Raw genomic sequence first — 26,807 nt, 5'->3', positions numbered from 1 at the left:
AGGGACACACCCATGCACAAGTGCACTGTGAGTGGAATGCAAGACAGATCCTAATTGCAAGAGGAAATGTGCCAACGTTGAAACTGATGAAACATGGATGTTGCATGGACCAAAATTAACATTGTCTCTCTCACACACAGGTCAACGTCGTGGTTCACCCCCCAACACTGGGGGGAAGACTCACAGGACCCGGATCTGCGGGAGCCCGATCCCACCGGCAGCGACGACTCTCACCACTCTGTGGACGACCCCGACCAACCTGGCACCTCTGGTGTCCAACCACCTGCAGCACCTGCGTCAGGTACAATGGGGCCAACCACCACCCCCACTCCTGCCACATCCCAGGAGACACCCAGGATCCCTGCCCCACCACCACAAAGCAGCCAGGCTGGCCAGGAGGGACACGGTGTCCCGGGCACCCAGGAGGAGGCAGGCGACAACGCCAATGCCACCCCTCAGGGGTCCCGGAGACCCAATGTGCCCACAAGGGCAGGCCAGGTGCAAGTGGGCAGGGATGGTGGGAGTGGAGGACGGCGGAGGCGCCAGCCTGACCAGTTGGCTGGGGAACCGGTATATTCCCATGTCCGTAACATCCTGGACTCATACCGGCAGGACACCACGGGCATGGCCCAGGTTGTGTCCACCCTCAATGAGATCAAGGGGACCCTCGATGAGATAAAGACCCAGCAGGCCCAGCAACATGCAGAGCAACATGCCTGTCTACTGCAACACCAACGGAGGATGGAGGACAGACAGGCTGAGCAAGTGACGGTGTTCCAGGGGATTCACAATACACTCCGTCGGATGGCCGACAACATGGGCAACCCTCCCTGTGCCAGAAGGCGTAGAACATCACCACCCACAGGGAGGGATCAGGAGGAGGAGGAAACATCCGATGGAGCATCCCAAACATCGTCACGGCCTGCTTCTGAGGGTCCCCGCAGGAGGCCGGGTCGTCCACGGAAAGGACCGTGAGGGTCGGCGCTACATCACCATCTCCCAGGACACCTGGCCTGGCACCTGGCCCACTGGAGCAACAGCATCACAGCATCAAGAGACATTCTCTGCCACATGGCCTTGCTGGTCACTGTCTGACCAATGTGGACAAAGACTGTGGCATGGACTCTGAGGATTACCAATGGCAAGGACACCAACTCCCCTACTGAACTTTGGATTCCAAACTCCCGGAAAGCCCCTCACGTCATACCCCCCCCCCCCCAAAAATAAAAATTCACACCATGAAGAGAAGATGCCTGCTGGTTGCATTATTACCTTACATGTGTCTTGTAAAGTCTAAACATGCCTGAGTTCTCTTTTGACTTCAACCATCCACACCCTGGGGCCTGAGTCTGGCACAGGACACACGGGCCACAGTGTATTAGGCAAGGCAGACATGGAGCACCATACACACCCGTGATGGGCCCAACCAGCTGAGGGGGTGGCCGCACAACCGTGCTGACAGACACATTGAGTACAGCAACAGTCATGCGCAGAGGTCAGGGATCCAGTCCAGTGTCCTGGGGGGCACCCAGGTATGTGTAGACAGGTGGCAGAACCATGTCCTGCAAGCTTGAGTCCGGTGGATGCAGAGAATGGGGGCCTGGCCAACGTTGGATGCATGGGGATGACACATGTCACAATACCCACACAGTCATGGACATCATGCATAATACACAGTCTCAGCCCACACACACAGCTTGCATCTTGCTACTCGACACATAGACACATAGCCACTATCAGGGGAAACCCTGCCAGACATGCTGGATGCACCGTGGCAACACACCAGCATTGACTGAGAAGAGGCACCTTGGAGGCATAGGGACACCTTTATTAGTCATGTTTTCGGGATTGCAGAGGCAACTTGAAGTACACATGAACACTTCATGTGCAGTAACATGTGGGTCCAACACTGGCACCCCCCTTCTGCAGCACAAATGCGTGATAGCCATGGAACTGGCACACAATTGTCGGCCAACAGCTAAACACCCACAGCTGCTCACGGAGAGACTGCCATACACCATTGATCCGCTGATGTAGAAGTCCCACACCATGTCAAGCCAATGCAAACCGTATGTGTCCGAGGTCAGTGTTACACACATTGATGCCATCATCACAATCCACTATCCCATCACTGATGACTGTCAACCAGTCAGACCATCTATTCAGGTGTACACAGCTGCATGTCGTGTCCCATGGTGATGCTACATGGCTGCAGAGGAACCAAACATCGACAGGGGCAGTGTGCATACATCGTGAACAACTGCCACACCCAATACACCCCTGATGCATCCCTTACCCTAAGGAGACTTCCAAACTTGTCCGTGCGTGTAACGCTGAGTCAGCACACGATGACGTGTCCATGAGGAATAGCAGTGCCACAACAATGCAACCAGCAGACGGCATGCGCAAGTACCTGGGGATGAGAGACACACAAGAAGTCAGCCACAAAAAGCACAGCCACTTGCATGTGCATGTACTCGACACATGTATGGATGACAACATGCTAGGTCACAATTATGACTGGGGAAATACAACCATCACTGCCACCATCACTCCAGTGACACACCCACATACACATCTGACTCACGTGCCATACATGCAGGTGGAGACACACATCACAACACATGCCACACGTGGAGCAATGTGTGCACACTCAGACACTGGTACTCACCACTAAGCAAAGAAGTCGCATATGAGCCGAGTCTGGATGTCCTCTTGCGGCTCCACATCCTCCACATCACTAGCCCCATTGCCAAGCCCTTCGTCCTCCACGGGTGGATGGTCCTCGTCATGTTGATCCAGGATGAGTGGCACAGCTTTCTCAACTGCCATGTTGTGCAGCATGCAGCAGACCATGAAGATTTTGCAGACCTTCGCAGGGGCATATGGGAGCGCGCCGCCGGTCTTGTGGAGGCACCGAAATCGGCTCTTCAGCAGGCCAAACGTCCTCTCTATCACTCGCCTTGTCCGGCCATGGGCGGTGTTGTAGCGGAGCTGGGCCGGCGTGATGGGGTTGCGGAGAGGTGTGAGCAGCCATGGCATGTTGGGATAGCCAGCGTCCCCTACATGGGAAGCACATGGACATCGTTAGAACTGGTGAAGCGGTCGTGCTGGTAGGCTATGCAAAATACAGGACAGACCGACTGTACCCACCAACAACACATGCTCGTTCGTTGCGCAGCTGCATCATCATTTCAGGCACCCTGCTACGCCTCATGATGTAGGCATCGTGTGCTGATCCTGGAAAACGAGCACAGACATGTGAAATCACCATGTTGGACAGACACACCACAAGGGCATTGATGGAGTGGTAGTGCTTCCGATTGCGGTACGCTACCTCCCGTGCGTGTGGTGGTACCAAAGCTACATGTGTCCCATCTATGGACCCAATGACATGGGGCATCCCTCCCAGGGCATAGAATCCACGCTTGACCCCAGTCAACTGTTCAGGGGTTGGGAACTTGATGAAGTCATCCAGGTGAATCAACATGGCCTCTAAGAAATCATGCAGCACACGGCAGAACATGCTCTGGGACATGCCACCAACATGAGCTATGGTATTTTGAAAGGTACCCGTGGCTAGAAAATGTAGGGCTGCCATTACCTTCAGCTTGGGTGTCAGTGCCGTAGGATACCTGTGCAGCGGTTGCAGGTGTGGTGCCAGTCTCGCCGTCAACTCCAGAATCAACCGTTGTGGGAAGCGGTAGCACCGGATCCAATCATTCTCCCGCATGGCAGCCAAGTCCGGAATTGGTCGGGCAAGAGGCGGCGCTCTGCAGTAATTTGGAAGTGACAAGGAAGAGTGAGTGCACCACAACAACAAATCATTTGTACTAAGCACATGTTAATCTGTCTATACACATATGCTACATACGGAGTGAGGTATGTGCCACATGCCCTGGACACGTATGGCTGCCAGGTGACACTCCTACCAAGACCCAGCTACACACGGAGATTGAGAACCTCCCCATGCCATGCCATGGGATTAGCTGTGTCCCAGTGCAAGTGAACAGCCAGACGCAAGACAGGAGTGACATACACCCACACATCAGCAGAAGTAGGATGCCGATTGCAGAGACTGGTAGCGGAACACTAGAGCCACAGGTCACATGACATTACACTAGGACAGCCCACACACCTTGCCATGAAGGTGCACATGTCATGACTCACCACACATTCATTGAGAGGATGCAGACATGTCCTTGTCACGCTACTCCGTGTCCCATGCATACATGCGCACCTCACATCCGAAACCACATGTGGCATGGTGTGCGGAACAGTGTGCAATGTCAATCTACACACAGACACATGTTGGTTGCTGCAACAGCTGCAGCTTTTGAGGGTGCTCCAACATCAACCAAATGGGAAGCCCCCACACATACATGACATAGTCACATCGTGCACCGTGGGTAGTGACAAGTCAGGTGTGGTAACCCCTGTACCGGGCATCAGGGGACACTTCCGTGTGTTGGTGTCCGTGTCATGCCAGTGTCGGTCATCCCAAGTGTGCAGTATGACATGCACACATGTCCAAGGAGTCAAGGGCATGCCTGGCACACATTGCACCGTCACACATTACATCTGTACACATCTCATCATACATCTGGTGCCTTCTCGACTCAGGAGTAATGTTCCACATCACAGCCTGTCACACCTGTGCCCCACACATGTAGTAATGCACAGACAATGCCTTGATGTCCATTCATGGACAAGTATGTCCATCCATGGACAAGTATGTCCGCCCTATTCCTTCCTGTGTGCTGCCTGTCACCACTGTGATGTGTGAAAACCGCCGTACTGCTGCTAAGAGGGCCTGTGTACGTTCCCATATCACTATGGGAGTGCTGCCGTATGTGTACCCATCGTGATGGCGAGCGTACAGGCATGTGTACGGTCCGTACCACTACGAGTACGCATACGCAAGAACACCCATAGTGGTAGGGCCGTACACACGCCTGTACGCTCCCTATCACTATGGGTGTCCTCGCGTATGCGTACTCGTAGTGGTACGGGCCGTACACACGCCTGTACGCTCCCTATCACTATGGGTGTCCTCGCGTATGCGTACTCGTAGTGGTACGGGCCGTACACACGCCTGTACGCTCCCTATCACTATGGGTGTCCTCGCGTATGCGTACACGTAGTGATAGTGAGCGTACAGGCGTGTGTACGGCCCGTACCACTACGAGTACGCATACACGAGGACACCCATAGTGACAGGGAGCGTACAGGCGCATGTACGGCCCGTACCACTACGAGTACGCATACGCGAGGACACCCATAGTGATAGTGAACGTAGGCACGCGTGTACGGGCCGTTGCTATGCATTTGGGGTGCCCTAGGGCCCCGGAACGCACCGTACCTGTGTGTGAAGCTCCAAATTACATAGGGGACACATGAGGGACAAGTATTAAGGCCTACATGCATGCTGGTTGTCATGGAGACCAAGTTCAAATTTTGAATTTGTTCAGGAAGGTGCACAGCAGAAGTCAGTTGGAATGAATCTACTTTGTTGCAATGTGTTTGTGGGGCTGACATCATGCAGGAGAAAAAAAACAGATTGAGAACCCACAGACTGCTAGGTTTGAAGGGATTGGAGGAAACATAGGATGCAAATGTGAGTGACCAATCACTCTGTACTCCTGTGCATGAGATGGGCCAGCAAGGCAGATATAAGGCAGCCAGGTCCCATGAGGGAGCACTTGCCTGCACATCTCTGTATTCCACGACCCAGCTGCTGCTACTGATTCCCTGGAACCATGTCAAGGGCTGTGGAGAGGTCACAGCCATTCACCCTGGAGGAGAACATGGCTTTGGTGGATGTGATCCTCCCACGGTACCCCATGCTGTATGGGCGACCAGGTTTTCAGGTGAGTGCAGTGTCCACTGGCACAGACTGTGTCCCTTTTTTGTGACTGTGACTTCTGCCATTGTGTCCAGGTGTGACACACATGCTATGTACTGTAGGGGGGGGTCCCGGGGGGGGGGAATGCCTGATGTCTCCCAGCAGTGCCCTGAGACAGGAGGGGTGGGTTCCTATCACTCCCAGCAGTGCCCTGAGACAGGAGGGGTGGGTGCAGAGTCCTCCCAGCAGTGCCCTGAGACAGGAGGGGTGGGTGCAGAGTCCTCCCAGCAGTGCCCTGAGACAGGAGGGGTGTGTGCAGAGTCCTCCCAGCAGTGCCCTGAGACAGGAGGGGTGGGTGCAGAGTCCTCCCAGCAGTGCCCTGAGACAGGAGGGGTGTGTGCAGAGTCCTCCCAGCAGTGCCCTGAGACAGGAGGGGTGGGTTCCTATCACTCCTAGCAGTGCCCAGAGACAGGAGGGGTGTGTGCAGAGTCCTCCCAGCAGTGCCCTGAGACAGGAAGGGTGGGTGCAGAGTCCTCCCAGCAGTGCCCTGAGACAGGAGGGGTGTGTGCAGAGTCCTCCCAGCAGTGCCCTGAGACAGGAGGGGTGGGTGCAGTCCTCCCAGCAGTGCCCTGAGACAGGAGGGGTGGGTGCAGAGTCCTCCCAGCAGTGCCCTGAGACAGGAGGGGTGTGTGCAGAGTCCTCCCAGCAGTGCCCTGAGACAGGAGGGGTGGGTGCAGAGTCCTCCCAGCAGTGCCCTGAGACAGGAGGGGTGTGTGCAGAGTCCTCCCAGCAGTGCCCTGAGACAGGAGGGGTGGGTGCAGAGTCCTCCCAGCAGTGCCCTGAGACAGGAGGGGTGGGTGCAGAGTCCTCCCAGCAGTGCCCTGAGACAGGAGGGGTGGGTGCAGAGTCCTCCCAGCAGTGCCCAGAGACAGGAGGGGTGTGTGCAGAGTCCTCCCAGCAGTGCCCTGAGACAGGAGGGGTGGGTGCAGAGTCCTCCCAGCAGTGCCCAGAGACAGGAGGGGTGGGTGTGTTGCACAGTGTGAGCCTGGCTCATTGATTGTGTAGTTGCCCTCATTCCACCTGTGTCCTTTCAATGGCACGTACTGCTTTTGGCCTTCCCCCAGAGGATCATGTCCCTATGACAAAGGTGCAATGCGTTGGATGCACACTATGCCTTGTTGTAAACAGCAAATGTGTTCTAATCTGTGTCCCTGTGACATGTGCCAGGTGTATTGATGTAGTGTCACTTGTTCATCCTCACAGGTAGACGCCTCTGCCAAGGAGCAGATATGGCTGGACGCCGTCAGCGCCGTGAGGAGTGCGGATGGTCGGAGGCGGCACCTGTCCCAGGTGAGGAAACGCTGGCAGGATATCCGGTGCTGGACGCGGAGGATCGCGCGGGTCCTGCTGGGGGACTCACCTGAGAGCCATAAGAACCGCGGGTGCCGCCGTCTCTCTCACATCCAGAAACGTGTGCTGGCGGTGGTCTTTCCAGACTTGGACAGGCGTCTACAGGAGATGCAGCAGCCGGAAGGGGGTAGGTACATGTGTGTGTTTGTTGTGTTTCTCCAGCATTTGTAAGTGCACTGTTCCATGGATTGTTACGGGGTTGTTTGCGGCACGTTGTCAGGTTCACCGGAACTACCCTACCCAGCAGCCAGTGCGGCGCAGTGCTCGCGCGCTGACGTCACTTCCGACGCAATGCGTCGTGTTCCGGCTTTACGCGCCGTGAAAAGAAGAACGGAGGAACCATGGCGCTGTCGGATATTCCTACTTTGGTTCCAGTCTTGCGGTGATTATAGGAGGCGGAGGTCGGGTAAGGGTGCATCTGCACCATTCAAGTCTCTGATATATTTAGAGTGTGGAGGCAGTGGGTTCGGGGAAGCCGCTACGCTACTAACTGCATCGTGGGCGTACCGCTTCCCAGGGCATTTGTGTTGGGACATGTGATACGAGAAGGGTATCAAGCATATGGGTGCCCCTCAAACCTGGAGAGAGCAGAAGTGCGTGTGAGAGCGAGAACATCGCCGTGAGGTAACGGCTCTGTTCCTTTTGCGAGAGAAAGAGAGAGTGACAAGACACGCCGTGAGGTGAACGGCTCTACTGTTGTATGAGAGAGAGAGCGTGAGAAACACCGTGAAGTAAACGGTACGTTTATAGAGACAAGATAGCTCACGTGAAGAAGTCCTATCTTCAACTTTGGGAAACGAAACCCTGTTGGCTCGAACATTGGGAGCTTGGGGGAATTTGGAGGATATCTCTTCCCGGGGGGAGCACTGAGGGCCGAAGCCGGGTTGAGAACCGGTAACTGAAGTGCACGAAATCTATTGGCCGAAACCGTGTTGAGAAACGGTGGAGTTCAAATCATATGGAGCTATGAATATCAATCCCTGTTGTTTCTGGTGCTGTTAACGCTTACTGTGTTCAATGGAGTAACAAAACTATAGGCTCCAAACAAACCCCTGATACAAGACAATCACAGAGATTTGAATAGTATATGCCTTTTGAATTATGTTCATAATTCTTTTCTTTACAGGTAACGAAAGCTTCTCACAGGGTACATTCCCATGCTTTATGTAGTCAGGTAGAGATGAAGTATAGATAAAGTTTAATGGTCTATGTTTATGTTTTACAGGTCTCCCTCCCCGCTGTTCCCATCCTTTCCTTCCCTCACTTGATCCGATCTATCTCTTGTGCTGTAATAGCAATCAGAGAGGAAACGATCAAGAGGTGGAACCCTTTGTGCAACGAACCAACTCCGAGGTGGTCATCGGACTCTACTTGAAGCTATCAGAGCTGACATGGATACACTTCCAGGGTTTATGGTGCTGTGCAGATCCTGTTCCCCACAGTATTGCAGTGCTCTCCTGCCTCCCTTCCCCTCCTTGCAATGTGTTCCCTGGTCTGTGTGTAGTCACTCCATCACAAGGTTATGTAGCCTGACACCTTCTACAAGTGTACAATGCCTGCAGCATCATGTGTGGGGGTGGTGTGTAACAGGTTTTGTGACCTTGCCTGTGCCCTGTCCAGTTCTGGACTTGTGGGTTCCATGTCAGTTGGCACTAATGCTGAGTCCAGACATGGTAGTTAATCTCTCGAGTGCCAGGCCTTCCAGCAGGCATGTCCCATGTGGTGGCCTGTGACATGATGTGCATGAGTGTGCGTTACGCATAGTGCAGGGATGTTAGCGTGTGTTGCAGTCATTCCCATTCAGGAGCATGGAGTTGTGTGGCCACTACTGTCCCCAGGGGCATATTTTCCTAGGTATCATGTGTGTAATCCGAGAATGTCGACAATCTCTGTGTCTACAGCATAGGTTGTGCTCTGTGCCATTGTCCCTTGGCACCATGTTTATTGACGTGAGATGTATTACAAGTGTCCACTGTCCAGCCTGACCTGATTTTCCAAGTACATACTCACAGTGGCCATTGCCTGTGCGTCTTGTAGCAATCATCTGATGATGCCCATTTGTACATGATTATTTGGACAGGTGCACCTTGGGTATTTGGTGTGCAATCTTGAATTATTGCATCCCATGTGTATTTCACCCAGACTAAGAGATGTAAGTGCTTCCTGTGTCTCCACAGATTTGTCTCATGTAGGGGGTGGGTGGTGCGGCCATGGCCTACATGTCAAGACCTGTAATCTCCTTGCTAGGACTGGCCAGTGTGTGATGTTTGTCTGGACATACACTCAAGGTGCAGTGTGCCTGTCAGGGTGGGCATGTTATCAGTATTACCTATGCTGCATGTGCCTCTAGTTCCTGGATATGGTCCCTGCTCATCCCAATTTCCTGCCACGCTGTGTGGTGCAGATGCAGTGCTGTATTGTCCCCAGGGCCTTGCTCCTCAGTCAAAATTCCATGTCATCTCATTTGCTATTGTGTCATGCTCTCCATAGTTTTTCCATGGCATGGTGGGTCACACAACTGTGTCTTGCAGGGCCTACATATGTACCTTGTTTTGTAGTTGTAACTCTTCCTTTGTTTCAGGCTATGCACTGTAACCTAAGTAGATTTGACTCATGTGACATATGTATACAGGTGTATGATTAATTTCTGTCTCTTCACCCTGCCCACAGCATCGTCGGGGGACACGGAGGGAGACATTGACACAGACGGCGTGGAGGGACCGAGCACCAGTGCCAGCGGTGACATCGGGGCTGGCACTTCGAGTGGGACTGAGGCAGAGGAGAGTGAACCCGGGGACCTGTCGACTGGCACAACAGAGTATGAAGCTGACGGGTCCGAGGATGATCTCTCCGAGTGGGCGGTGGCTGCACCACCATCTGACAGCAGCCCTACATCTGGCACCGCCCCCTCCATTGGCATCAGCCACCTCCCACGTGCTCGTGTCCCTTCCCAACGTGCCCGGTCACCACATGTCTCCTTCCTGCCAGGCACCGCACCCCCTGCCCCTGTCTCCACTGCTGCCGCCAATGCTGAGTCTGTGGACATCCAGCGGCAGTTGCAGATTGGTCAGACTGCGATCCTTAATGTCCTCCATGCCCACAGCCAGGTCCTCAACAACATGGAGGCATACTTGGAGGGCATTCATTCATCGCAGGCTGACCAACGCAACTTGCTGAGGTCCATAGACTCCACACTGACTGCAGCAGTGGGTCTCCTGCAGTGCTACGTCCCACCCCCTACCCCTGCCCCTTCCACACTTCCCACTCCCATGCCTGTCCCACATACACCCAGACGTAAGCATGAACCCACCACAACAGACACAGGCACCACACCAGCAGGGAAGGTCCGCCGCACACCTCCTGACACGCACACACAGGGTGAAGTAGGCACACCCACTGGGTCGGGGGGCAAACGTGTGACACGCAGCCAGAGTGGGAGTCCACATTCCACCAAATCCACTCCCTCCAAATCCCCTCCCCTCAGCTCTCCTGGCCACATCTCCCCCAAAGACTCCTTCATGGATGCTCTGTCCCTGAGCCCCACAGTGACACCACCCCGCAAGCGGTCAAGGAAGTCCACGGTCAGGGTGGTTGAGTCCCCCCCCTGTCCACACCCTCCCCCAGTGGCGCTGCAACCCATCCCTCTGACCCCCCCCCCCTCCTTGGGGCCTGTGGTTCCTTCGGGTGCAGGGGAGTCCCTGGAGGACCTTGCCGAGGTGTGCAGCGCGCTCCTAGAATCCACCTTTGGCCCTGCCCCACCCCCTGTGGTGGAGTCCTCCATCCATGCACCCACGTCACCTACCCTTCGCCCTCCTGTCCCTGCGGTGCCTGTTCCTTCCCCCCAACATGATGCCCTGACCCCTGTGGAAGACAACGGCTTGTAACTGTGCAGGCAAGCTAGGGGACACGCATCCCACTGTGTCCCCCATCCAGCTGGGACTCCTGGACTGCCCTATGGGCTTTGTAAATATTGGACTTACTTCATACTAGTTTTTTGCTCATGCTGAATAAAGCTATTTATTTTTTGCCCTTGGAACACTCCTGCTTTGCTGGCATTGCTGTTGGTGGGGCTGCTACATGGTTGTGGGTGTTGGTCATGTGTTGGGTGTGTGGGAAATGTAGTAGTGTGCTGCTCATAGGGGGGACCCTGGGATCTGTGTGCCATCACACGGTGTTAGCTACCTTTCTCCATTCATGTAAGCAGTTGCTGCATGTTGCAATTGTCCCAAGGTGTATTCCTTCCTCTGTGTACCCTGACTTCTTCCCTGCAGGGTGTCCCCTGACTTTAGCGCAGAGCTGTGTGTACATTAGCGGGGTGGCATCCTTGGTAGTCATTGTACTTGTGTATGTGGACTATTGACATGACTTCATGTGGACATGTTTTCTTTTTAGCCCTATGCATGCGTATACTCCCAGCCTCGCACACATGTGGTACATGTACTGCAGGGTCTTTGTGCACCTGACTGACATTTGTGGGCATGGTATCTGTGGCTACTCCACCCTTTGCGTTCCATGGGCACTGCTGGGAGTGATGGGCACCCACCCCTCCTGTCTCTGGGCACTGCTGAGAGGACTCTGCACCCACCCCTCCTGTCTCTGGGCACTGCTGGGAGGACTCTGCACACACCCCTCCTGTCTCAGGGCACTGCTGGGAGTGATAGGCACCCACCCCTCCTGTCTCTGGGCACTGCTGGGAGGACTCTGCACCCACCCCTTCTGTCTCAGGGCACTGCTGGGAGGACTCATGCACACACCCCTCCTGTCTCTGGGCACTGCTGGGAGTGATAGGCACCCACCCCTCCTGTCTCTGGGCACTGCTGGGAGTGATAGGCGCCCACCCCTCCTGTCTCTGGGCACTGCTGGGAGTGATAGGCACCCACCCCTCCTGTCTCTGGGCACTGCTGGGAGGACTCTGCACCCACCCCTCCTGTGTCTGGGCACTGCTGGGAGGACTCTGCACCCACCCCTCCTGTCTCTGGGCACTGCTGGGAGTGATAGGCACCCACCCCTCCTGTCTCTGGGCACTGCTGGGAGGACTCTGCACCCACCCCTCCTGTCTCTGGGCACTGCTGGGAGGACTCTGCACACACCCCTCCTGTCTCAGGGCACTGCTGGGAGTGATAGGCACCCACCCCTCCTGTCTCTGGGCACTGCTGGGAGTGATAGGAACCCACCCCTCCTGTCTCTGGGCACTGCTGGGAGGACTCTGCACACACCCCTCCTGTCTCTGGGCACTGCTGGGAGTGATAGGAACCCACCCCTCCCGTGTCTGGGCACTGCTGGGAGGACTCTGCACACACCCCTCCTGTCTCTGGGCACTGCTGGGAGGACTCTGCACACACCTCTCCTATTTCATAATATGTACGCTCATTACATACACGGATGTGGGTACGCTCCATGCATTCGAGGTGGGGGTACGTGTCGTACTTACACTGTTGGGGTGGGGGTACGCTCCATTCATCCGCGGGTGAGGCCACGGGTCGTACTTACACTGTTGGGGTGGGGGTACGCTCCATACGTCCGCGGGTGGGGGTACGGGTCGTACTTACACTGTTGGGGTGGGGGGTACGCTCCATGCCTTTGAGGTGAGGGTACGTGTCGTACTTACACTGTTGGGGTGGGGGTACGCTCCATTCGTCCGCGGGTGAGGCCACGGGTCGTACTTACACTGTTGGGGTGGGGGTACACTCCATACGTCCGTGGGTGGGGGTACGGGTCGTACTTACACTGTTGGGGTGGGGGTACGCTCCATACGTCCGCGGGTGAGGGTACATGTCGTACTTACACTGTTGGGGTGGGGGTACGCTCCATACATCCGCGGGTGGGGGTACGGGTCGTACTTACACTGTTGGGGTGGGGGGTACGCTCCATGCCTTCGAGGTGAGGGTACGTGTCGTACTTACACTGTTGGGGTGGGGGTACGCTCCATTCGTCCGCGGGTGAGGCCACGGGTCGCACTTACACTGTTGGGGTGGGGGTACGCTCCATACGTCCGCGGGTGAGGGTACGTGTCGTACTTACACTGTTGGGGTGGGGGTACGCTCCATACATCCGCGGGTGAGGGTACGTGTCGTACTTACACTGTTGGGGTGGGGGTACGCTCCATGCGTCCGCGGGTGAGGGTACGTGTCGTACTTACACTGTTGGGGTGGGGGGTACGCTCCATACGTCCGCGGGTGGGGGTACGTGTCGTACTTGCACTGTTGGGGTTGGGGGTCCGCTCCATGCATACGGGGTGGGGGTACGGTCCGTACATATCCGTCCGCATGCTATGTGATGCTTGTGCGGGCCGTACCCAGGCCTTTGCCACGTGGGTACGAGCCGTCCCACCATTGTTGGGGTGACGTAGGTGTGGGCGTGGTACAACTCGTACCCACGCTCTTAAGGCGTGGGTACGGGACGTACCTGTCTGGTTGTGTTGCAGGTTCGCGTCGTCAAGGACTTCCGTTGTGGCGGTCGCTGGCTTGGCTGGACACGGCCCCACCCCCTCGTAGTGACCAGGGCCTGGGAGTCAGGGATGTCCAGGGTATGTGTGCTGTGTGACTATGGTGGGGGTTTTGTGGCCTGCCCCTGGTCCTGCCCCCCCCTTTCCCCCCCTTTCCCCCCTCCCTTAGTTGTTCTGACCTTCTGCGGCGTCTGCGTCGTAACCTGTAGAGGAGGTCGACTGCTATGAGGGCCGGGATGACACGTAGGTTCGGGTCTATGTCTGTCCGTCGCGTACTGGTACTCCTTGTTCGCGTCGTCCTGTCTGTCCGTCGCGTACTGGTACTCCTTGTTCGCGTCGTCCTGTCTGTCCGTCGCGTACTGGTACTCCTTGTTCGCGTCGTCCTGATTTCCCGGCAGTTTTTGGCAGCCGGAAAATATTCACCGTGCGGGATGACGTCGGTGCGAATCGTAATTCCTGGTTCGTGAATGGCAGGCTGCGAGCATCCCGACGTCAGGTCGGCGCTTTCCCGGATCGCATTTGTAGGTTTATTTTCGTCGGTCGGGGTTTTGTACGATTCGTACGGAAATGGTGTTTCCGTGCGAATCGTAATTCCATGTTGGTAGATTTTGACGACCGGGTACGCGTCGGACCAAGAATATGCTCCGTCCGACGGTTCGTACCCGGTTTTTACAGGATCGTGATCGGCGCCTTTGTTGGGAATTTTGTCCATTTGACTTTAAATACATGTCCCGGTGTTTGGGGAGAGGATTCTTTCTAGGAGGCTGGCATTTTGGTGCCTATTGACTAAAGATGACGCCTGACCTAAAATGGCCACCAATATTCCTCACTCTTTATTCCTCACTCTCTATCACATGTGTTCTATCTCCTGCTCTCGATTATTCTTTCCCTCCCTCTCTGGCACGCACAAGCTGTGACAGTGACAGCACGCTAGTGTTGTTGATACTGTCATGTGACACCTTCTAAGAAAGAATGCCCCATAGTTTGGAAAATTATTGTATGGATCAATGTAGATGTTCTGAGTCGTAGAGTGGAGAAGTTATATTCGGACTTTGTGGCAGCAAGAGTGCTCAAAGGTTAGACATATGCCATCACCTACTGTGCAATAGTGACTGCACCAGTGTTCGACATGCAACCATGTACTCAAGAGAATGTTTTGCAGATCCAACAACAGGTTGATAGTGCGACTGATAATGTGTTAGATTTACTGACTAAATCACCTGCAGTGCTTCACTATTATGTGCACAGATTGAGTTACAGTGAAGGAGATAGTATGTTGGATAAACCCATTGGAATGATCAAATAATAGAAAGATAGACTAGGCATCAGGGTTGACTACAAAACATCCAGGCAGTGATAAGACCAGTGGCGGCTCCTCTACTATGGCGGAGGAGCGTTTCCCCCAAAAACGTCCCAAAAAAAAAATCAGGGCCTGAGGGGTGACAGGCACTAAGGGAAGTGAGTAGTAGTGCAGTCCCTTTACGGCTCATGACGGTTTGGCCGCCAGCTGCAGGTAATTTATTTTATTATAATTCTTTTATTTTTATCACCCACTACCCCTATGCCCCCCTACAAACCTCCCACCCCCATACCAGACCGCTCGTCCAGCACACTGGCCGCTACTGGTTAAGATGGACATTTTGTTGTAGAACTTCCCTTCTGCCCATAGTGTGGAAAGGTGTACAACAAATCTGTAGTAAGCAGACCTATATTTGATAATTTCTTGTAATCAATGGTGCACCTCTTTTATGGAAGTCACCAAGGCTATGAGCCTTATTTAGAGTTTGGCGTAGAGGATGCTCCGTCAAAATGTGAGGATATCCCATTCACCATATTTAAAATGTACTGGTAATACAGCAGACGGGACACCCGCCACGTTCGTAATGGAGTATCTCATTTGCCAAACTCTAAAAACAGCCCTATGTTTCATTCTTGTCCTTTGTCTCATGTGATGTATTCAGGCTGTAGTGCCTCTCGCAGCACCTCATTTTGATATTGACTATCCTCTCAGACCTGTATCATATAGTATCTACGTACTATGTAAGTGTCTGTAGGATGCACTTATTGATTCAATATATCAGCCTTAAAAAGAGAGTCTTGAAACCAGGCTTCTTCAAAAAGTAGGTTGTGAGCTACTAGTAGCTGTCCAGCTACTTTAAGTAGCTCTCCTGCATTGGAGGCCAGCCTTATAAATTAGACACTTTTGCTTGGTTGAATTAATATATGTAAACCAAAACTGAAACATTTTTTTTTTAGACAAACATTTATATTTTTTACAGAATTCATAAGCTTATGTTTGGAGAAAAATGTTTGACTTTCCAGTGGAATTTCCAATCTAGCCATTTGTTGTAAAGGCTTTCTCATATTGCTTTGAGATATATCATTATCTCTCACTGTGGGATGTTTAGTGTTCTAGAATGTCAAGTGACTGTAGGCTGGTTGTAAGAATGTAGAAGAGTGTGGTGATGAGCCTGCTGACGGTTGGGTGGCTGAGCTGTTTTACCCACGACTAAGAATAAACTTGATTGAACTTACATTTCAAGTATCTGCATCTTCCTTCATCATAAGAAGTTACTATTTAACACTGGCGACGACTGGGTTTACCATCAGCTCAACTCCAAGTTTCAGCGACATCCAAGAAGACCAATCTACATTATTACATTCTCAAGAGGACAAAACTCTCAAGTAAGATCTTTCCTTGTCTACTGCGTTTCATAGGGGAAATTATAAACTATCTATTTTCAATCTGGGATCGTGTTCTGACTGCATTTTGACTGCATGACTTTACCTCTTCAAAACGCTACATTTTTTTTATTGATCTCGAAGTTCAGCGTGACTCCCATACTAGACCTCTCACTATTACTTCAAGTGCCGGGTTATATGTTGGAGAGTCACTTAAAGAGTTAGCGTCTGGCATTGTACCATAAAAAGGCTAAATCCTGTGATTCACATTTTGGGCCAAACGTTGTTCGTGCTTGCCAGTTACGCTATTTATTTTTTAATCTGACTCACCCTAACACTCGCGCTGCCACGCGCTACTTCTTCCCCTCGAGTTCTTTGAGATCTCGCATCCGAAGATTCTGTTCTCCATTTTCGCGTGAGAGACTGTGACGTAGAAGCCCTTAGATCGTCTGTCTCATCACACGCGGAGATACGTTGTATGCTATCTGGAACACAACGTGAACAAGTAGAGAGTTGGAACGCAACGCGACGGAAGTTCCTTTGAGGCGTGAAACGCAAGACAACATAAATTGCTCCTTGTCGACAAATCTTCCCCTAGCAACCACATTTGTTGACACGCTCTATCGACACACGGAAATTATTTTGCGGCGTGAAACACAAAACAACGTCAATTGCTCCTTGTCGACAGATCATCCCCTAGCAACCACAGTATTGACGCTGACACGCACAGCGCTTCTAATTGCTGCGTGTATTTCAATATTTTTTTGTACTGAGTTTGTTCATTAATTTTCTTCTAACCAACGCTGACACGCACAGCTATGTTATAAAATTTCTAGTAATGGATGTACAACACCGACAACACTGACACGCACAGTTTCAACTTCCATTACCTTAGCGTGCCAGCTAACCATTGTGTTGCAGCGCTGACACGCACAGCTTACTTCGTAACGTACTGTTGATATGGCACGCAACAAATCTTCACCACTCCTTCAGTGTATAGACCATCTTTTGTTTCATAGCGCTGATGCGCACAGCATACTCTTATAACGTGCTATTTTATACCATGTTTCTCATTACTTATACAAGCTTGATGCGATCCATCATTTGATTACCATCTGATGTGTATGTTCCCAACAACCACAGTTTGGCTATACTACATAGAGTTTGATGTGTGTCTCTCTATTACTGTAGGTGCTAATACGCTACTGACATGTTTTTGTTTACCTAATTAATGTGTCATTGTTCTTATTAAGGTTGTTCTACGCTTATGTACTGGGTCTCCGCATCCTTTGTACATCTATATAGTTCAGAACCACACAAATTACACTCTTTACTCATCGTATTCTCAATTAGTGCATCTTAAACTCATTATACAAATTATACAAATTCTCAAATCATGCAGAATGTTACAGCAGCTCCATTCTTCCTACAGTCTCCAGGTGACCCACCTATCAAATGGTCCAAATGGAAGAAGGTCTTTGAGCGCTATGCTCGTGTATGGGGCACCTCTCTCAGTGTTAAGAGAAAGACTGCTTTGCTCATGCACTGTCTTGGCTCTGAGGGGCAAGATGTTTTTGATCACCTCCCAGATGTCCCTGACAATACTGCAACTGGTTTGAATGAATTTGAACAGTGTATTTATAAACTTGATGCACATTATCTGCCAAAGGTTAGTACTATTTTAGAGCGCTACCATTTCGGTAGGCATATGCAAAATGAAGGTGAAAGCATAGAGAATTATGTAACTGACCGTAGATGTTTAGCCTCCACGTGTAAATTTGATGTTCTTACTGAAGAAAGGATACGAGACCAATTCATGCTTGGTTGTGTGTCTGAGAAGGTGCGTGATGAACTTTGGCTGAAAGATGAACCGTCTCTGGATGAAGTCTTAGTAGTTGCTAAGAGGATAGAGCACTCCCTACAGTGTGTAAAAGAGATCAAAAAAGATCTCAATAAAGATGTTTCAGTAGTCAATATTAGTATAAACTCAAAACCAAAAGACTCTCAAACAAAATCTCAAACCAAAGAGAAAATTATTATTAAGTCTCGAGCCAATCTCAACAAGGAAAATAAGTGCTATAGGTGCAACAGCACTTCTCACTGGGCCAATGACAAGTCTTGTCCTGCCCTGAATGCCGTATGCTCTTATTGCAAAAATAAGGGCCACTTTGTTAATGCTTGGAGGATCAAAACTTCCAAAAAGAATGTTAATGAGATTTCTCATGGAAACATGCCTGACCAGCACGACTTTGAGTGTGGGCAAATTGTAGTCCAGGTTGGTGGTGATGGACCGCTTGATTTTATTTCTGTGGAAGGCTACAAAACTAAAGTGTTATTTGATTCAGGGGCAAAGATTACCATGTCTCAAGTAAATTCTTAAATGACAATTTGAGTGCGAAAGTCAAATTACTAAAGCCTGACATTCGTCCCACTGCCTATGGCGGTGATCCCATTGAACTAAGAGGGTATTTTGATGGGTTGATAGAATATGAGGTTCGTTTCACTACTGGGAAGGTTTATGTCTCGAGGAAGGGTGATAGTATCATCAGCTGGTGGCATCAAAAAGATTTAGGTGTCATGTTAGACCCCAATAATACTTCTTCCATCATTGTCAAAGAGAGGAAAACCATTGAGTCTGTTGATGACTCTTCTTTGCAATCTCAACTAATAGGGGAATATCCACAGGTATTTGGAGATAAGTTAGGCTGTCTGAAGGGTTACTGTCACAAGAATAAGTTATCTCCAGGTTCTGTTCCAGTATCCAGCAATACTGTTAAAGAAGACATGTTTAAAGAATTGAATAAACTCAAGTCCCAGGGCATCATTGAGGAAGTAGAAGGAACATCATGGCTAGCTCCGGTAGTGGCCGCCAGAAAGGCTGATGGGTCCCTGAGACTATGTGTTGATCTCAGACAACTCAATAAGTGTGTACTTGTAGACAGGTATCCTCTTCCAAACATATCTGTGTTGTTGAGCATGGTTGGTGGTGCAAAGGTATTCAGTACCATCGATCTGACATCAGCGTACCATCAGATTTTGCTTGATGAATCTTCCAGGGATGTGACTGCTTTTGTCACGCCTTTTGGAACATTTAGATTCATAAGACTCCCGTTTGGGTTGGTTTCTGCCGCTTTCATTTTTCAACGGGTGATGGAAAAAGTATTAGTTAACATTCCTGGTGTCTGTGTGTACCAGGATGACATTTTGGTGTATGGATCATATGTGTCAGAACATGGTAAGAGAGTTAGGCAAGTGCTAGACAGACTTACTATCCACAATTTAACTATCAAACGGGAAAAATGTAAATTTGGTCTTAATAAGATTGATTATTTAGGACATACCTTAAGTGCTGATGGTGTGGTTCCAAAAGCTGACCTTGTGAACACAATCAAAGGTCTAACTGCTCCCTCTTCTAAGGAGGAACTCATGCGTTTTCTTTGAATGGCTGAATACTATAACAAATGTATTAAGAATTTCGCTGAGGTCACTTTTAACATGAGAAATCTGCTAAAGAAGGGCGAAAAATTTGTGTGGGATGAACTGTGTGACAAAGAATTTAGTGACATAAAGCTTAGATTACAGAATGCACCAAATCTCCGGAATTTTGATCCCACCAAATGCTCTATTATTTCAACTGATGCAAGTTTAAAAGGGGTTGGTGCAGTCCTGTATCAAGGGAGTACATCCCCTGACAACACCATCATGTTTATTTCAAGGTGTTTGAAAGGAGCTGAATGTCGATATTCTGTGATTGAGCGTGAAGCTCTTGCGGTATATTGGGCTATTAAGAAATTTAAAAAGTTCTTGTGGGGCACTTCCTTTGTTGTGAGGACAGATCACAAGCCTCTTTGTGAGGTGTTGACTAACAAAGGCATTGACTTCATATCTCCTAGAATCTCCAAGTGGGTTGTTGGTTTACAGGAGTTTGACTTCGTAGTCAAACATGTTCCTGGTTCTGACAATTTTGTAGCTGATACTCTTTCAAGACTAGTTCCTACTGACCAATCAGATATACCTGACACTAATTCTGATCCATCATTTGGTCATCCTCATGATTTTGTTTGTGAGGTAGATTACAAGGTAATTTCTCATGAGCGTTGGCTGGATGCTTGCAAGAATGATGCAATTATTCAGGATGTCTTAAAACTTATTTGTGATGGGTGGCATTGTAAAGAACAAGGCGGAATATCAGTGAAAGATTTTTGGTCGGTAATGGACCAACTCTCCTGTTGTGAAGGATTATTGTTATGGGGTCACAGACTAGTTCCTCCAGTATCTTTAAGGAAAAACATATTAGATCTAGCTCATAAAGCACATTTGGGCATCTCCAAAACCAAAGAGAGGGTACGCTCCAGTTATTGGTGGCCAGGACTGGACACTCAGATAGAATACTTAGTTAGGGAATGTGTCCAGTGCTCTCTTAGTGAAAAGAGCTTAAAGACTAGGACACGACCCATGGAGAAGAGATCTTGTCCCAGTGGTCCCTGGAAAGACATAGCCCTTGATATCTGAGGGCCTATTCATGGGGATGGCTCAGACACCTTTATTGTTGTCATGGATTTGTTTTCAAGGTGGCCAGAGGTACTTTTTGTAAAGAATGTGAACACCAATACTGTTATAAATTGTTTAAAAGATCTCATTACTAGGGAAGGGATTCCTGAAACTTTACTCACAGACAATGGTGTGCAACTTGTCTCAAGAGACATGGAATCTTTTCTCAGTAATTTTGGCATTACTCATAAAAAGTGTGCCTTGTACCACCCTGAGTCCAATGGCACTGTTGAAAGGTTCAATAGGGTTCTTAAAGAAACTGTGTCTCTAGCAAGATTAAATGGACTCAATTGGAAAGATGAAATTTCAAAAAGAGTCTGTGTGTATCGTTTTGCTCCTCATACCACTACGGGGAAGTCTCCTTTTCTCTTGTTTCGGGGAAGGCTTCCTGATACCTTTTTGGAACCACCGTGGGTGAACAAGTTTCTTTCAAGCAAATGTGAAATCTTAGCTTCTACCTCGTGGCAAGAGAAAGAAGATTTGAGATGTTTAAAGAGTAAGGAAAACTATGACATGCGACACTGTTAAGTCAACGAAGGTTAAGGTTGGTGATCTTGTTAGGATCAAAAGACCTGGGTTTTGTGTCTCTGGTTCCAAATTTTCTAAGCCCATTAGAGTTACAAGGGTTTTTGATAATGCTATAAGAACCTCTGACCACAGGGTGTGGAATCTGGGTCGTGTTGCTCTATGCAATACAAATGATGTTTCAAGTTCCTCTCGTAATATCTCAGAGGGAAAGAATATTCCTGAAGCTATTAAAAGGCCCAACAGGGTTTCACGCATTCCCTCTTATTTGAATGACTATGTTGCATGATGTTTTATTTTGTTTTTAACTTGTTTCTCTGCTGTGATGTGTAAAGGAGGGAGATATGTTGTAAAGGCTTTCTCATATTGCTTTGAGATATATCATTATCTCTCACTATGGGATGTTTAGTGTTCTAGAATGTCAAGTGACAGTAGGCTGGTTGTAAGAATGTAGAAGAGTGTGGTGATGAGCCTGCTGACGGTTGGGTGTCTGAGCGGTTTTACCTACGACTAAGAATAAACTTGATTGAACTTACATCTCAAGTATCTGCATCTTCCTTCATCATAAGAAGTTACTATTTAACACCATTCTAACCACTGAGCTGGACATGTTATTTCAGCGTCAAGATACCCTTCAGGGTGAACATGCACTTTAGAAATACACGCTATGTTCTGTTATATAGAATCATGCGATGTTGGGGAGATTTACTATTAACTTGGTACATTGCAGCTTTGGCTGTTATGTATTTCCCATTTAAAGGTATTCAACATTGATAAAGCCTTTTTTTTTTACATTACTGTTTGTAACCCTGCCTGATGCACAGAGGTGATCATTGATGATAATCTGGGATGACAACTTATGTTATCTTGTCTTATGTGGTCTCTTGTAAAACACTAATAATGTTAGTAGCTCAGGCTAATTTTCATTGAAAATTAGTAGATCATATTACAGAAAAGGTTGGAGACTCATGCTCTAAACAAAGAAAACACAATGGATTGGGTCTTCTCGCTGTTGGGCAGCAAATGATACACATTTTAAATTGGGAAATGTAATGTATATGCTTACATGTCATAGTTAATTGAAGTCTACAGGAATGGCCACCTACAAAGTTATAATCTATATTGTTTACCACAAAACAGTATATTTAGTGGTATTGTAAATACCAAATTCATCCTACATTGCAGTACGCTTCATGATGAGCCTGACAAAATACTGTAAACGGCATTCAAACATGTTAGACTGAGTTTTAGAAGAAGTGATATTGAGGCTATTTTCATTTAAAGTAAGCAGAAATACAGCTGTATGCTTGAACACATAAAATGAGGCATAACACTGAACAAAAGAGATATCGTTTCTGTAAATAATGAGATCAAATTATGTGACCTGGTATTGGTAATGAAAGGGATGTGCTGTGTATAACATATTTCTAGATGGCCACGTAATATGGAATAGTGATGGGCAAGGGTATACTAGATATAAAAGTCATTTAGCAATGCTTTAGAGCTTCGGTATGCCTGTAGACCTACAATTTCTCCCTCAGGCCTTAGTATAATACAAGTTGATTCTGACATCTTTCTCAGCCAGCAGGAGACCCATGGCAACATACATAGAGGCTTTACATCACAAATTACAGGATGGAGCATTGGGAGATATCACATGAGATGGGGATGCACTTGGATTAAGAACTGACCTTGGCTACCTGGGACCCTTTGTTCAGTTATGGATTCCATCATTGCAGGATAATACCATTGATGGTTGCTCGGGGGAGTCACAGTTCCTATGGAAAAAGTGTGATAGGCGGAGGGGAGAAGGAGTTGTTCTCTTAGTATAGTGCCTGGGGACAGTGTGTGCTTTTTCTTTGTATTGTGGAACTTAATATTTTTCATAACGTTTCCCAAACTTCCAAATAAGATATGGTATAAATGACAAATTCGTCTGTTGTAAACCACACACGTAATCCGGGCTTCAACAGACACGGAGAGGGACTTGTGACTACATATCCCAATACGCTTTGCTTAGGCGCTCCGGAAGTGACGCGTATTGATACACGTCCTCGGTCTAATTGCAGAGCGGTTTCCAGGTCAAACAGGATTACTTTAGAAGCAATCCCAGAGTCATTGGATGATCATCCAACTACTCTAGAAGTCATTTTCACATCATCAGACATCATCAAGCTCTTGAAGTCATCAGCAGAGTTTAGAAACTTGAGCTCGATGACTTGTGGATGACTTGAAAATGAGCATCTGATGACTTCACAAGGTGTGACTATTCCTGATGACTTCAGGAGGATTTAAGAATGAGTATGCGATGACTTCACAAGGTGTGACTATTCCTGATGACTTCGGGAAGACTTAAGAATGAGTATGCGATGACTTCACAAGGTGTGACTATTCCTGATGACTTCAGGAGGATTTAAGAATGAGTATGTGATTGCTTTATAAGATCCAATTGTGCTTGATGATTTGAAAATAAACATCCAAATCTCCACAAGCATCATTTCTTCTTAACATGATGAAATTGCTGATACCATTACATCGCAAACTTTTAGATAGCATATGCCTTTACCACGCATGCCATTACAATGCAAAATAATGCGTGGTAATGGCAAGTGTTTACAGTAAGAAATGGTGTATATATATATATATATTCACTGGAAAAACCATAGGTTTCACACACGTTATAGTTAGGAATTAGCATAGAGGGAACTATAACTCACGCGACCGCAATCCAGTGCTGATGATGTCAGATATTACATCACTGTATTTAGACACTTATTTACCCATTTTTCCTTCCTTTAGCTATACATATTTAATAAATATTTATTTTACAGAGAGACACATATGTCATCAGTGATGTAATATCTGACGTCATCAGCACTGGATTGCGGTCGCGTGAGTTATAGTTCCCTTTACTAACTATAACGGGGGAATTTCATAGGTTTTTTACGAGTGAAATGTCCAGCTAACTATAACATGTGTGAAACCTATGGTTTTTTAAGTGAATTTGCAAGGTTTTTTAAATGCTAATTCCTAACTATAACATGTGTGAAATCTATGATTTTTTCAGTGAATGATGAGATACTGACAGTAACTGACATGTATGTGACACAGAACATGCAGATACATATAGAAACTGAGATTTTGCCAGAAATGTAAGCCACTACATAACAAGGAGCTACCGCGGCATCACCAGCTAGCAACACCCTCAATAAACGCAAGACGTGCACTTTATATGGGTAACATTTTTTTTGCATATTTATATAGCGCGAACTCGACCCGAAGGTATTGGAGCGCTAAAAGTCTGATGCATGATGAGATACTGACAGTAACTGACATGTATGTGACACAGAACATGCAGATACATATAAAAACTGAGATTTTGCCAGAAATGTAAGCCACCACATAACAAGTTAGCACCACAGAGCTGCCTTGCAGAGAAAATGGGCACGGCCTGGACCACCTCTCTGCAACGCAGCATAGTGGTGCTTACTGGAAGCACCTGGTGGACTAGTTGGCCCCCAGGGGCCCTCAGGATTGAATGGGAATTATTTTCCCAACTTAAAACGCGCCAAAGGCACCATCCCCTCCCTTCACCACTGTGTAAACCCGCCCTGTGGCCGTTCTAAGTTGAGAAATTAAGTCCTCTTGAATCCTAAGGGTCCCTAGGGTCAAACTACCCCACCAGCTACCTCCATTAGGCACCACAGAGCTGCGTTGCAGAGAGGTGTAAAAAGGGCCGTGACCTCAGAACACCTCTCTGTAAGCAGAACACAAAGGGGTTATACTACAAAGGATAACCGAGTACCGTAAATAGAAAAGACTTGCAGACAATATTCTCTCTTCCTCGCTTCATGAGTGGCTATTCAAACATGTAGTCACTCGATAATTTAAACTACAGAGCCCACCAGCCACCCTGTAAAGAATGGATATTTTGACCAGACAGCACTGAGTCTGAGGCATCAACCCCTGCCCGGCCCGAACCCATGACAACTCAAGAACTGCTTGTGTTCCTTGAAGCTTAACCTGCACAGACAGGGCTAAATCCCATTCAGCCCAGTGGGCATTGGGCCCCTTTCAGCTGCACATTACAATGCAGGGGTCATTAGTGTGTCCGTTTTTCACACTTAATAAAATTACAGCTTTCTGGAAGTTGCTTATAGGTGGGCCCACCTGTTACATTTGTTTAACAGTACAATCAGGTCACTAGTGCCCTTCCATTTCAGGTGCTTTCCAGCAGTTTTAAGATCTTCTTAGAGTTTCTTGTTGCTCAAATGGGTGTAATTTCTGATATTTATGTTTCACTCATCTTCATTGCTTGATTTTGTTCATGAGAAAGTGTCACTCAGTCGTTAAATGTCACTCATAATTACACTGAAATTATGGAAATGTCACACATAAGCAATCTGAATCCTTGGCATCTATGCACTGATGAGTCTTTTTTTCTCATACGCAGCGATGCTTTCAAGTGCCCAGGGACTATTTACAGTTTGGCGTTAGCCGCACTCATACATCTTCTTAATTGGGTGGAAATCGGATGTGCAGCTTACTGTGAACAGTAGTGATTGCTGTAACGGAGGCTTGTATGGAACAGATGTCTCCCAACTCAACATCCACACTTGCAGTGTGCTGACACTGCCATACCTGTCCCTTCACAAAGCCCAAAAAAACTTCTCCAACAAGCACCTAATGCTTAGGACATTATGGTACCAGTAGTTACTGGTTGTGTTTTTATATTTGCGTTTACTTACCTGTTCTGATGGTTCTGACCGTGGCCCGATAGGCCTGGTCCTGTATATAATCGCCTGTGAATATTGCCTAGTGCCAGTTGACACAGTGTAAATGTGTGATTATGTTTCTAATGTGTTTTATAATAATACAAAGGCTATTTTTGATATAACCTTGTGTGGAGTTACTTTTGTAGGCGTCTCTCTCCCAGTTGTCTCCTGCAGTCTACCCAAAGGACTCACGTCCACTTCTCCCAGGAGTACTAATCGGGGAACTGCTGCTGTCTACGTGAGGGGAAAAGCAAGGCTGCCTGGAGCACCATTTGGCGTCGAGACAGCAGTAAAAGGTAATCTAGAAAAACATTCAAGGCTCTGTGAGTGCCTGAGGGAGTAGTGTTGCTCCCATTGCCAACACTGGTGATATGCTGACCCTCACATAATGGTTTTCCTTGGCAACTAGGCAACCATTGCATGATATCCAACCTTTGGAAATCTTTGGCCAAGTCACAAAAATTACCTCTTTGACCAAGTAACCTTAATGTTAAACGTATGAACCCTTGTACCATATCTCATCGGGCACACTATATGAAATAAAAGGATTGGAACATTTTAAAGACAGCCCAGT

At 48.7% G+C, this 26,807-nt stretch overlaps 1 protein-coding gene across 1 annotated transcript in view; it reads left to right on the top strand.

The window, feature by feature from the left end:
• The window catches only part of LOC146871228 (uncharacterized), a 250,280-nt gene that overhangs the window by 223,116 nt on the left and 357 nt on the right, over positions 1 to 26,807 (top strand). Inside the window, exon 2 of the mRNA XM_085599737.1 lies at positions 26,380 to 26,529. Coding sequence (XP_085455863.1) covers positions 26,380 to 26,529 — 150 coding nt within the window. The remainder of the gene's footprint in view (positions 1 to 26,379; positions 26,530 to 26,807) is intronic.

The sequence above is a fragment of the Triturus cristatus genome, chromosome 1_1 (assembly GCF_964204655.1).
Source record: "Triturus cristatus chromosome 1_1, aTriCri1.1, whole genome shotgun sequence".
Taxonomy (NCBI): Eukaryota; Metazoa; Chordata; class Amphibia; order Caudata; family Salamandridae; genus Triturus; species Triturus cristatus.
This window is presented reverse-complemented; position numbering and strand designations above follow the sequence as displayed.